The sequence below is a fragment of the Haliaeetus leucocephalus genome, unplaced genomic scaffold (genome assembly GCF_000737465.1).
Source record: "Haliaeetus leucocephalus isolate CR32 unplaced genomic scaffold, Haliaeetus_leucocephalus-4.0 Scaffold712, whole genome shotgun sequence".
Lineage (NCBI taxonomy): Eukaryota > Metazoa > Chordata > Aves > Accipitriformes > Accipitridae > Haliaeetus > Haliaeetus leucocephalus.
This window is the reverse complement of record NW_010973148.1, coordinates 4,314,799-4,327,474: the sequence shown is the minus strand read 5'-3', so window position 1 is coordinate 4,327,474 and position 12,676 is coordinate 4,314,799. Positions and strand designations below refer to the sequence as shown.

At 42.6% G+C, this 12,676-nt stretch overlaps 1 protein-coding gene across 2 annotated transcripts; it reads left to right on the top strand.

The window, feature by feature from the left end:
- Positions 1–35: 35 nt before the first annotated feature.
- LOC104839880 (regucalcin) lies at positions 36–11,986 on the top strand. 2 transcript variants are annotated; one of them, XM_010580456.1, is made up of 6 exons: positions 36–198; positions 3,034–3,216; positions 4,499–4,714; positions 6,218–6,349; positions 10,878–11,032; positions 11,770–11,986. In XM_010580456.1, exons 1-6 carry the CDS (start codon positions 36–38, stop codon positions 11,818–11,820), a joined length of 900 nt encoding a protein of 299 aa, XP_010578758.1. In that variant the 3' UTR covers positions 11,821–11,986. The 2 variants fall into 2 exon arrangements, with proteins under 2 accessions (XP_010578758.1, XP_010578760.1); XM_010580458.1 differs by lacking the exon at positions 4,499–4,714 and having other exon boundaries at positions 11,770–11,820.
- Positions 11,987–12,676: the final 690 nt, after the last annotated feature.

Genomic DNA, 12,676 nt, shown 5'->3' with positions numbered 1-12,676 from the left:
GGCGTACGTCAGCCGGAGTGGTTTTCCCCACAGGCATGTCATCCGTCAAGATCGAGTGCGTTGCCAACGAGGGCTGCAGGATCGGGGAGTCTCCCGTCTGGGACGAGAAGGAAAGCGCGCTCCTCTTCGTGGACATCACGGGCAGAAAGGTGTGCCGCTGGAGCCCGGCCGCCAAGCAAGCGCAGGCCATCTCTGTGGGTAAGGAACGGCTGGAAAAACCCTCTGCCGAATCTAAGAGTTGTGCGTTCCGACTCGGTGCCGCGTCCCTGCCCAACGCCGGCAGGACTGCTGTAGGTGATGCTGGATGGTGCTCATCTTCTGGTGCAAGGAGACTTCTCCCCGAAACTTGACCTTGCTAGGCCAAAGAGGACACGCAGAAACTAAATGCAGTGCCTGGCCAAACTTAGTCCTGAGGACTTTTCTTATGATCGTGTGCTGGGACCCAGGGGTTGGGTTTATACGCGCTTGCTCTTGACAGATGAATGTCAACCAGAATGATTTGTAATTTGTAATGATTGGATTACATTTGATCTACTTCTCTTTCCTGTAATTGTTCACAACCTGCTCTCTTCTGCTTGCTCTTTATCCCAGAGGTAAGGTCACCAAGACTCTCCTCTGGTGCTGATGTCTGTGGGAGTTTTGTTACTGATTTGAATGAGCAGTGCCCATAACATTTTCTTTATTAGAAGAAAATCTCCCATAATGATTTAAGAAGATGATGGTTTTTTAAGGTAGCGGTGTCACCAGCTGGAGCATCAATAGTTCAATTATTTATTCTAGAAAGGAAGAGGTGTGCTAACTCTTATAAAGAGTTGCAGATTTACTTCTGGATGTGATTACATAAAATCTGTTTGTCTGAAGACAGCTCCTTAAATGGTTTAAGTACTTGGATTTATTACTTCCTCATGTTCAGCAACATTTGGCCAAAATCACTTTTGCCCACCTATAAGCTGTTCGCATTATTCACAGTAAATGGATCTGGGCTTGTCTGCCCTTCAAATTACTGTAGTTACCAGTTTTAAGATGAGAGAAGGCCTGATACAGATTTTGGAAACATTGTTTCCCAAACTTATTTCCTCTTACATTAGCTGAGAGATCGTGCATCTCCCTGCCTCCCACTGCAACTCGGACCTACTCTCAAAGGTGTAATCTTTTATATGTGGCCTCTCTGGAGATGTAGAAGGGATAGTAGCTGAAATAGCTGTAGCTACTCTTTTTTTTTTTTTTTTACTTCCTTCTGTTTCCTCTGTTTAGTAATAGAATAGTTATAATTAATTGCTGTGCCTTTGGGAATACCATGATTAAAAGACCAAAAAAACCCCAAACACCCAGAAAGTGCCATGTGATTAAAATAGCGGATTGATGCCCAAAGTGGAAACTGAAAGGGAAATTACTCATTACTGAAGCTTATAGAGAATTACAACAACGCCACACTTAGCAACAGCTTCAAATGCCCTTTTCGACTCTACAGGGAAAACACCAGTACATACATAACCATGCCTGGGGGGAGACCTTATGGTCAGCTTTCTGTTTGGCATGAAAGAGTATTGCAAATAAATCAATTCCTGTGGATGCTGCTTAACGAAGCCCTCCGGGGTAGCTGTGGACTGAGCCGGGTGCACGGGCTGATACACTCGCTTGTGCTGCATTTGTGCCGTGAACAGTAGGGTGGCTGTGTCCCTCTCGCTAGCCTGATACACCCCTTTCCCCTGGGGTGCTTTGTTGGGAGGGTGTGGGGCCGTTCTTGTGGCTGTAGGGGTACCCGGAGGATCGATACCTCCAGGGACAGGCAGGCAGGGGTACACAGGCTGCTGTGCTGGGGGGCTGCTCCCACTTGCCCAGCGTAGATGAGCCTGGGCCACCAGCAGTGTGGTCACACGCCTCCAGGTGAAGGAGTTGCTAGAGTTGAGCTTGCAACTGGGTGTGCAACTCAGGTGTTGGGGGCAAATAGCATTTGGGTTTCTAGCATGGTGGTACTGCTGCCAGAGCTGCAAAGGGAAGGGGCATCCTGGGTTGAGAGCAAGGAGCCAGAAAGGAGCAGCTCCTTTTGGCAACAGTGGTGGCTGGTGGTGGTTATAAGTGTTTTGTGAAACTATTACCTAATAACACCTCTGCAAAGCTATAAATACAAGAAATGTTTTATTTTTAAATTAGAAAGTTGGTGAGTAGTCCCATACATATTAAATATTATCCCAGACTTCATTGCCCTGTTTAAAGTTATTATTCCTTATATTGCATCTGATTGTAGGCTTTTACAGAAATGTTATCTTCACACTCACTTCTCGGGTTTTTTTTTACTAATTCCTTTACAATAACCTGCAATTGAGGTTTTACTGCATAATAGCTCAAATGAGTGTAAACTAACCATGGAGGATTTACTAATTTTCTGGTTTGCTTTAACTCTTGGAAAGCTCTGCCACTCCTTGGCGTGCTTTTGGTGCTGCTGGAGGCATGTCTGAACTGCACGGCAGAGCGTGGTGCAGGGGGGTGGCTCTCCTGCCCAGCGTGACCTGTCCTAGCACAGAGATACTCTCTGTCTCCATGAGTTACATGTGCAGGGCTGATTTACCCAGGAGCTGTGCTAAACAAACACAGTTGCTCCAGAGCTCTTGTGGCAAATGATTTTTCCCTTGGGCAGGGGGGAACCCACATGGTAAGCTGTTGTAAAAAGCATACATGCCTGTATCTGTCACCCTTTTTATGTTGTTTTTTTTCTAAAGCACCTAGCAGAACCAGGTGCTGGTAATGATTATTGCTCCTGGGAGCAGTGGTAATACTCAAGTTCCGAGTTTGTATGTCCCAAACTGGTGATTCTCTTTGTAGCCACTTTCTGTATTTATTAAGTATGCTTTCTTCATGTGAAAGGATCTATTTCTATGTATTTAAACATCAGTTTTGTTGGTAGAAAAGTAAGTTGTTTCTCTTGCCTGTGGTCTCACTGAGTTCAGTGTGACTGCTTGTGTGTCTAAAGTTGGCAGAAAAGAAATGTGTCTTTATAGCACATACCTCTTTTCCATTTCATCCTGGTTCTAGATGCTCCTGTAAGCTCTGTGGCTCTCCGGAAATCTGGGGATTATGTCATCACTCTGGGAACCAGGTTTGCTGCTTTGAAATGGAAAGAGCAGCTGGTAACCACCATTACTCAAGTGGACAAGGATAAACCAAACAACCGATTCAATGATGGGAAAGTGGATCCTGCAGGGAGGTATTTCGCAGGTATGCTGCAGCCGGTTCCTTCCTTCTGCTGCTCCACTAGGTTTTGGTGACAAGATGCAGCGACCAGTTGTAGATGCAGCAAGTGCTCGTTCATAGTTAAATGGTGGGGATTCTTTTTTTGTTGTCTTCAAGCAGAGTTTAATCCCATTTACAAATCTATTTGTATCACCTAATCAGAACTATTTTTTTAAAAAGAGGCCTACGGTTCAGAGCCTGCCTAGTTAAAGACATTGGCCTTGCCTCCTGCCTCTTGGCATGCTTGTTTTGAATACTGGCACAGTGCCAATAGAAAATACTTTTTCAGTGAAAAATTTATGATATTGTTGGTTTTGTTCTTCATAAATCAGAATTTATAGATGGTATTTCTAAAAACTATGTGACTTCAGCCTCCCGGAGAAGAGAAGGCTCAGGGGGATCTTATCCATATGTGTTAAGTACCTGATGGGGGGGGGGGGGGGGGGGAAGAAGAAGGTGCCAGGCTCTGCTCAGTGGTGCTCAGTGGCAGGACCAGAATCAAGGGGCACGAACTGAAATTCAGGGAATTATTTAAACATAAGAAAACTCTTTTACTGAGGATGATCAAACAGTAGAACAGGTTGTCTAGAGAGGCTGTGGAGTCTCCATCCATGGAGATCTTCAAGGCACAGCACTGCCCTGAGCAACCTGCGGTGGCTGACCTTGCTCTGAGCAGGGGGTGGGCCTGGATGATCTCCAGAGGTGCCCTCCAGCCTCAGCTGTCCTGGTTTTTAAAACACCGTTCTGTGCATCTGCCATGCAGTTGGGTTCCCAGGCTTACCTTAACTTGCTTTTACCCAGCCTCTCAAGAGCCAGTCTCGGCTGCCAACTTTGAGCCACGAAGATGAGATTTCCTTTTGAAGAAGCTTTAGTGAGACTCATTCTAAGGGAGGAGGAAATTTTTTTCCAGTCTCTCTGCTATACAAGACGTTAAGATTTGTGGGAAGTTAAATGCTGACCACACCTTTCTTAATATTTGAATGACTTAATAAAGTGTTTTGCAGAAATCACGCTGCACACCATTTCTGCCACAGTTCAACAAAAAAACAAAGGCTGTGTTTTGTCATCTTCTGCTAAAAGCAAGCACTTTTGAAATCTACTTTTCTCTTTTGCTTTTAACTCAGTTTCTTCCACAAATTTGTGAAGCCCCTGCACTGCTCCCTTGTCCATTGGCAGTGTGGTCATCATCATGGCGAGGGGCTGCCACCAAACCTGAAGGAGAGCCCATTCACTCTGAACTTGCTTTCTCCCATTCGGCTCTGCATAGGTACGATGGCTGAGGAGATTCAACCTGCTGTGCTGGAAAGACACCAGGGCTCTCTGTATACCCTCTTCCCTGACCTCTCAGTGGTGAAGCATTTTGATCAGGTGGACATTTCTAATGGGCTGGACTGGTCGCTGGATCACAAAACCTTCTTTTACATTGACAGCTTGTCCTACTCGGTGGATGCCTTTGATTATGACATCCAAACTGGAAAAATTGGTATGAATTGTTGTATTCTAAAATAATCTTTTGTGCCTAAAGATTGTGGTTTGTTTCCTTACTGGTTATTATGCAGAGATGATCAGAGTTTTGTGAGCGCTTCTTCAGAAACCTCTTTAGAAGAAAACAACAGAAGCCATATTAACATCCGTCTGCACCTGCGTAGGCTCCTAGCTCAGACTAGTCAGAGGCTGTTGGTAGTATTTAAATTGCATGGCAGAGTTTGAGTAGTAATCTGGACAACTGTTACTAAACACAATGCGTATCTGGTCTTCCTGTGTGAAAAGGGTGAACTGTTTCTTGCGTGGCTAGGTTTTATGTGGCTGCATGTTTCTTATTACTGACAGCATAGGCAAAGTAACAAAGCTTGTAGTCTTGTGCAAAACCTTTGCTGGCTTCTGCAGATTTTTTTTACCCTGTTTTGTTTTTTAAAATATAAGCTCCTAAATGAAGATTCTGCAGACAGAGCTAAGCAACAACTGGAAGGCAGTAACTCAAAACTTCTTCCCTCATTTATTTAAAACAAAATAAAACAAGCCCTTAAGGGCTTCTACAAGCTTGGGCAAAAGAAAAATTCCAGTGACTTGGACCAATAATTTGCTTTTGAGTACGTGGACTGCGGTATTTTGCTTTAAAAGAACCCAGTCAATTTGATATTTAGTTTTAAAACTGTGAATTTAAAGTCATTTTAGGTGTAGCATCTTGTCCTGATGTCTCTCTGCTATGGCTTACAACTGAATTTTTCTTTAGGAAATAGTGTGGTTCTCCTCTCTCTCTCATCCGTGCTCGTTCACTGTCTTTCTGTGGGCAATCTGACAAACCCCAGGAGCACAAAGGAAACTCATTAAAAATATTGCTACATATGAGAAACACTGAAGTTGTCAGAGCATAAAATAAACAATGTTGGAAAGTTGGTTTTAATTTTCTGTAATAACAGTGGATAAAAGTTCAGATAGAGTTGTTTGGTTTTAGGTTGACAGTATGGCTTTGAAGTTGATGCTTTTCCTAACTCTGTGTTTATATAAACTCTTGGTTTATATATCTGAAGGTCAGTTTTGTGTTGGAACAGTGATTATTGGCACGTTCCAGCAATCTGTTTGAAAAGTCTCCAGTTCTCTGGCTGGGAGCGACCTATACTTGAAATGATCCAAACTGCTTTTAGAACAAGTAATTAATTTTCTGAATATATATAACATTAATTTATGCAGTTATTCATTTAATACTTTAAGTAGGGAGCATGAGTGACGCACTAGAAAAGAACACCAGAAAAAAGGATTTTATTTTCAATGGATAGAAACTGATCCACAGGCTTTCACACTGAGAAACAACTGTCTCAGGAAACAAACAGGGCAGCAGACACAATCTATTTCTTTCATATGAAAAAACTCTGGACTTCAGCACAGCTTTTGAAAATTATAGTACAAATAACTCTGCTGGGCTGTGACTGATAAAAATTTTAACAACTGTCTCACTCAGTTTTGTTGTGGTTTTTCTACCCTGCAGGCAACCGTAGGAGTATATACAAACTGGAGAAAGAGGAAAGCATTCCTGATGGGATGTGCATTGATACAGAAGGCAAGCTCTGGGTAGCTTGTTACAATGGTGGGAGAGTGATTCGTCTTGATCCTGAGACAGGTAAGTCCTTGCAAAGGGTGGACTGGAATTCTGTGTTCAAAAAAATAGAAAGAAGAAACAAAAGCAAAGAACAGAGGTGGTTTTTTCCCCCCTCACAGAAATAGTGCATCTACTATTTTTAAAAGCATTACTTTTTTTTTTTTTTTAAAAAAGCAATTTTATGTCCCTGCTCTCAAAAATTAGCTTTGTAAATAAGTCTCCTTTGCTCCCAGCCTCTGTTGTGTTGGAAAAGGTAAAGTTGCTGAGGGGATTACTGTTATACTTGCGAATTATTTGAGTTAGCATCCTCTTGCATCCTCCAAACTTAAGATCAGCATTTACTTTATTGAGAAGTGATGTGGAAGAAAAAGAGTAAATCATGCAATGGCAAAGATGACTTAAGCCATTTTTTTGTCTTATTTCTTCAGCATAGTGTATCATTTTGGGCACCCTACTGATGTTAATACAAGTCCCACATGACACTGATGTCCGCAAGATTTTTTTATTGTCAAAAATTATATGATAAATTTTGCAATTGAAATAAAAAATATGTAATGAATTCCACAGCATTTTATCATTCCCACAGTAACATCTTGGTTGTGCCCACTGTCTGAGCCTGTCATGTGTTGCTACCCTCATTTGGACTTCGGTGGTCTGCCAGGCATGGCTTAGTCTGGGCAAAAAACACTTGTGCAGCACTTCAAAGAGACTGAACCATGCTGTCTGCAAGGGGCCAGTGGGTGAGAATGGGAGCGTGATTTTGACAGACCCTAGGCAGCACAGGTTTGCATAATGCAGCATAGGAGCAACTGCGCTGGGTTGCATCTGGGGTCTCTTGAACCCAGGTCCAGCCCTAACAGAAGTCTTGGGGTTTTGTGGGGCTGCAGATTCAGTGATGCTAGTGTCCCTTGACATGTCCCACCTCTGCAGTGCACAGCAGACCCTGGCACACGTGCACCAGGCGGGTCAGGCTGCAGCCTCTCTTCTGACTCCGCTGGAACCTCTTACTTAAGGCTCAGGCCGTGCTTTTGATTTGTACCCATCCGAGGTCTTGCCAACCTGTGGGACTTCCTCCGGTCCTGCAGAGTCTGCACTCCAACCCTAGGAGGAGGAAGCTCCCGTTGGGAGATCCCAGCAGCTCTGGGACCTGTTTCTGCTCCCACATCCTCCCTCTTTGGTGGGCAGAGCACTCCTTGGTGACCTCTGCCAGCCCTTTGAATACACTCTTGGAGCAGTTAACTCTTACCATTCTTCCTCTCTGTTTCACTGTTTCAACTTTTTTCCTCCCTGGCCTTCACCTTCTTCCTTTTCTTACTTGTTTTCCCTTTCATCCTGCCTTTTGGAGGTGTTTTCTTAAGGGAAAGCTAAAAAGAAGTGTCCATATAGTGTCCATAAGCAGATGCATAGGGAGACTGAGAATACTGACAGCAGAGTACGTATCCCTAATGCACTTCCAGTCTCTTAACTATGGGTTAAGATCAGGGTCTTTCAGAGCTGGATGTGATTTTGTTGTACAGGTAGGTGCCAGTGGATTTCTCTTCTGTGAACATTTTCTGTCTCCCCTTGCCCATGTAAAACTCCCAGCACCCGCAGCAATAAGTTAAGTGTCCATGTCAAAGAGAGCCACCTTCTTTGTGAATATCTCATGCTTATCTGCCCTCTCTGCGCTATCTAAAATCTGCAGTTTGCTGACTTCTGAGTGAATTGTAGCTATTTAGGGAGATAACCCAGACAGGTTTGAAGAGAAGTCCATGAAAGCCTCTCTTTTAATGCACAATAGCTATTAAGTGTGGCTTGAATGGCTGTCAGCCAGTTGCAGGCACATCCACTCATAAAGAGCTCAGCTAAAGCACGTGAGGGATTTTCAGGTTTCACAGATAGCAAAGCTTGGACTGCATTTTTAGGGGGATGGGTGAGGAAACTTGGTTTTTTTTGACATCTTTTCTAAATGAAGGTTTTGAGTTTCAGGGTGAAGCAGCTTTTCAGGTCTAGGCTTCTTTAGCCTAGATAGCTGCTGCCTTTAGATTCAGGATGTGCTACAGGGAAAGGCTGTGATGACTGATCCCAGTGAGTTTGCAAAGGCTGGAAATGGATGTGTAACTTGTGTGTTGCCAAGTTTTGTCATACCTTCTGGTCACTTAGTGACCTGCTTGCTAGTTTTATGCAATCATATCTTTTAATTAGGAATTAAGTATTTTACAATTCTTCCTAATGAATGTATTTTTATATCCTTTGATTGTATAGGGTCTAAAAGATTTGCTAAGTTTCTCTCTTCTATAGATGCTAAGCATAGATGAATACTTCAGGTAGATTTTAAAGCATCCAGGTGATGATTTTCTTGCATCTCCAGGAACACATTGCTCATCTTGGAGCTTTGTAAACAGTATCTTCCAGGCTGTTATCCGCTGAGACCACTCCAAAAGTACAGTCAGGGTCTCTCCCCTTGTCTTTGGTCCTCATGCCTCTTCTCCTACAGTGCATGTTTTTTCCCTTTGAATGCCCTTCCCACTCATTTTCTCCCAGACTTGGTGTCAGCCAATTTCTAGGGTGGCCTCTGGACCATTTAATAAGCCACCACGTAACCCATGTAGCCATGTAATCCTTCCACTGCCAGCTGACTGGATAATCACAAAGTGTTGCTAGAGCAAGTTGGCAGGAGCATTGTCTTGGGACTCATATTGGTCCTTGTCACTGCCAGGCAACAGACAGGACTATTTCTCTCCAAATTTTCTAGATATTTTGAAAAATCTGTTCTTCTCGGGGAAAAAACAGTTAACCAGACATGCAAATAATCTCTATGCTAATCTAAATGCTCTTACCCTGGTTTTGATTTTTTTATTTTTTTATTTTTTACTTTGAATTTGATTTTTACTTTGGACATTGTAGGACAAAATGTATGCCAAATAAGCTTATTGTACAGCATCAAGAATCTCAGAGTGCTCAAACTTTCCGGGCTATTACATACAAGAGGCTCTTTCACCACTGCTTGCTTGCTATTTTCTTTTATTTATTTTGGGATTAAAAGAGAGTTTAAAAGTATCCAGCCCTCATGTCAGGGTTGTCAGTGAAGCAAAGACAATTCTGCTCATCCCTCTCAGTCCTGTATTCTGGATGTGCTGGTTACATCCATACGAGCAAGTAAAATAGGTCAGGCAATGTCCTTTAGTGCTGCCTATGATATGGCATATCATAGCTTGTTTTGCACAGCCAGGCTGTCCTCCCACACCAAAACAGAGCCCAGACTGTCTCTGGGGAGCAGCATACCCAACTAGGTGGGCCAAAATTGTGCCAGGAATGCACCAACGGCTTAATAATGCGGCCCTGCTTTTACCTGTGCTCATGACCCACTTAGTATTGTGGTACAGGTGAAGCTGTTTGGTCTGTGCTTTTGTCAGTTCATTGCAGTGCTGCTACATCATTGCAAGGGAGCAAGGCACAGCTTGTTGGGTGAGGCAAAAGGTTTTAAAGACAGGTGCTTGCTTTGATAAACACCTCCTGGCAAATGGTGCCCCACTCTGAAGTTGACCAAAAACTTCTTGTAGGTGTTAAGTGGGCCAAACTTTCCACTTTTTCTTTCTCCTTGTAGGGTTCCCAACACCAAAGTTACTCTCCTGCTATTTCAACACATCACTAAACAGTTACCGTAAGGGGACCAAGCCCTTTACATGTGCAGTTGGGGGGCCAGGGAAATTACATGTTTTGTAAGGGTATTCATGTGCTTTAGCATATTTCTAGAAAGAGAAATTCAGTTGTAGGTAAACAAAATAGGCATGATGGGTATAAGCACTTATTGGCCAGAATTAGGAGGAATTTTAGAAAAAATCTGCTGTGACAGCCTTCTGGTTAAGGCTGGAGGCAATCTGTTTACTACTGTCATTAGGACGGTAGCTATTTGTTGGTATAATAAATGCGTGATATTACTTACAGTAGTGCTAGTTTCTTGTAAACTTCAGACATGTCCTATGATCCCTATTTTATGCAAGCTTGATTTGAAAGGCTATTGAAATTTCAGGAAAAACTTCTAGGAATTAATCTTCCTTGACTGCAGGCAGTAGAGGTGTAGCACGAGGTACGCCTCTAGAGCTACACGAGGTCTGCTTGCTCCAGGCTTCCTTTGTAGTTAAAAGTAGAAAAGTCAGCAGGTCTAGGGCGTGATTCATGTGACCTATTTTAGGGATGAATTATATCCCATTTCCATTGACTGCATGGGCAGCCTAGATGATGAGCTTAGATACAGATGGCTGTGCTGTGGATGTTAGCATTTAATTAGAGGACAGGCTGGGACTGGGGTGGGATTTGTTTGTGATAACTGAGACTGAAACTTGTCAAATAATAGATGATTAACAACACGGTTGACAGAAGTCTGGTTGCTCCCTGTCACAGTGCTCATCAGTATGCTGAAACTCAGCATGGAACACCCGCCCCCCCCCCGGCCTTGGTACCTGCTTTTGTGGAACACCTGGCTCCATGCTGGTTATTCACAATAATTTATTTAAATTTCTTGTTGTAAGTAGATGAACAGGAAACTGCATGCATGGTTTTTCTCCAGGAAAAAGACTCCAGACTGTGAAACTTCCTGTTGACAAGACAACTTCCTGCTGTTTCGGAGGAAAGGATTATTCAGAAATGTATGTGACTTCTGCCAGTGACGGGATGGATAAAGAGTGGCTTTCACGGCAGCCACAGGCTGGTGGGATTTTCAAGGTGAATGATATTTTTTCCTGTCTTTTTAGAAGGCCATTTTTTCCCTCCTGCATTTTTCAGGTAGCAAACCAGTTGGAGTGGTGGGAAGCAGGAGGAGGATGGTTGTTAGAACATCTGTCCTATATGTTAAACTATTGTTCGTATTTTTGGTTCCTGTTGCAGGATGAGAAAGTTAAATGTATTTAGAGATTTGAAAATACTTTTGGGTTTAAAATTTGTAACAATGCTGATACTGCAAATTTTCTATGCCATCACCTCTTTCTACTTCTGCCCCTCCCAACACAGTTTGAGTTTTCTACTTTTTATGGAAAGAATGTGTAAATACTTCTGTGTCTTAATCAATGGCAGACAAAAGCATCTGCCTTTATTTACTTTCTAGTTAGCTATAACTAAATTATCTCTTTAAAAAGTTATCACCTTGGGATTTATTTTAAAGCCCTGCTCTATGTGTGCATACTGAAGGTTACATTGTGAATTGCAGAATGAAGGCTTAGTAGTATCTGAGAAGAGGCTTTTGGGGAATGGTCTCTGGCCTGCGATTACTGAGCTTTACAGAAAGAGCATAGGTTGAAGTTCCTGGCTGTGATGAGCTGCCGTGTGCAAAATATAGTAGGGTGTCAAGTTGGAGGACACAGTCCTTTTCTAAATTAAAGCATGTCTAGTTGTGAAAGAAAAGCAAGTGCCTGTTAGTGGTGAATTATTGCACTAATCTTTTTTTCTCCTCTTTGTTTTAATAGATAACAGGGCTAGGTGTAAAAGGAGTCCCACCATATCCATTTGCAGGTTGAATATACACTCTTCAGAATGGATTAGAGAGGACTGACGTAAGCAGGACAAGTTGCAAGGTCTTATTCTGGTGTTCAGCATTTTTTGCTTTGAAACCGTAACACAATTATAACATCTCATCAGGAATAGATGAAAATCTACTGAAATACGTGGAATATTTTAAAACTGGCCTTTTTTCCCCCCTTTAAACTCTATTACTGTAAATACCTGATGGTGCTTTTTCTGTTGTGCTAAAAAGATTCTCACCCTATAAACTACTGAATGTTGTAACTCTTTTATGATTAAATAATGTTTTAATATCTTTTCTTTTTATTGTTTATTCACCCATCTCATTTGCCACTTATGCTATACTGATTTATGGATTAAACTACTTGTACTGTCTCTTTTACATATTTTCAAAGTTCCTCATAAAATATCCATTTGTGGTCTTACTGCTGCTTTAACTGGAACTTGATTTGTCCCATGATGTTCTCAACAACTGAAACATTAATACCTATTACTGTGCGCCTGCAGTTTCCTTTTTACATTACATTTTTAAGGCCTCAGCTGTGGTTGTACGTAAATTAACTCTGATCGGCTGGAGCCGATTATCATCTCTCCCCAGTGCATGTCACTGTGTTGCTCATTTTGTTAAACATGAACCCAAACTTTTGGGATCAAGAACAATATCTTTGTTCATCCTCTGAAGGTCTCAGCCTGTTCTGGGGAGATCCGTGATGACAGGAAAGCATCAGGCATTTTTGGCTGTTTGAGTTTAAAAGAAAATGCCGCCTGCACATACCTCCTGCTGAACCAAACTCCCCCACAGCAGCCAGAGAGGCAAGAGGGGCCTGCATGCCGAAATGGCCACTGCTTCTA

Excerpts from the sequence above, each read along its gene's own strand:
- LOC104839880 (XM_010580456.1), top strand. The coding sequence starts at position 36 with ATGTCATCCGTCAAGATCGAGTGCGTTGCCAACGAGGGCTGCAGGATC. Across the intron at positions 199-3,033 it reads AGCGCAGGCCATCTCTGTGG|ATGCTCCTGTAAGCTCTGTG; the intron begins GTAAGGAACGGC and ends TCCTGGTTCTAG. Across the intron at positions 11,033-11,769 it reads AGGCTGGTGGGATTTTCAAG|ATAACAGGGCTAGGTGTAAA; the intron begins GTGAATGATATT and ends TTGTTTTAATAG.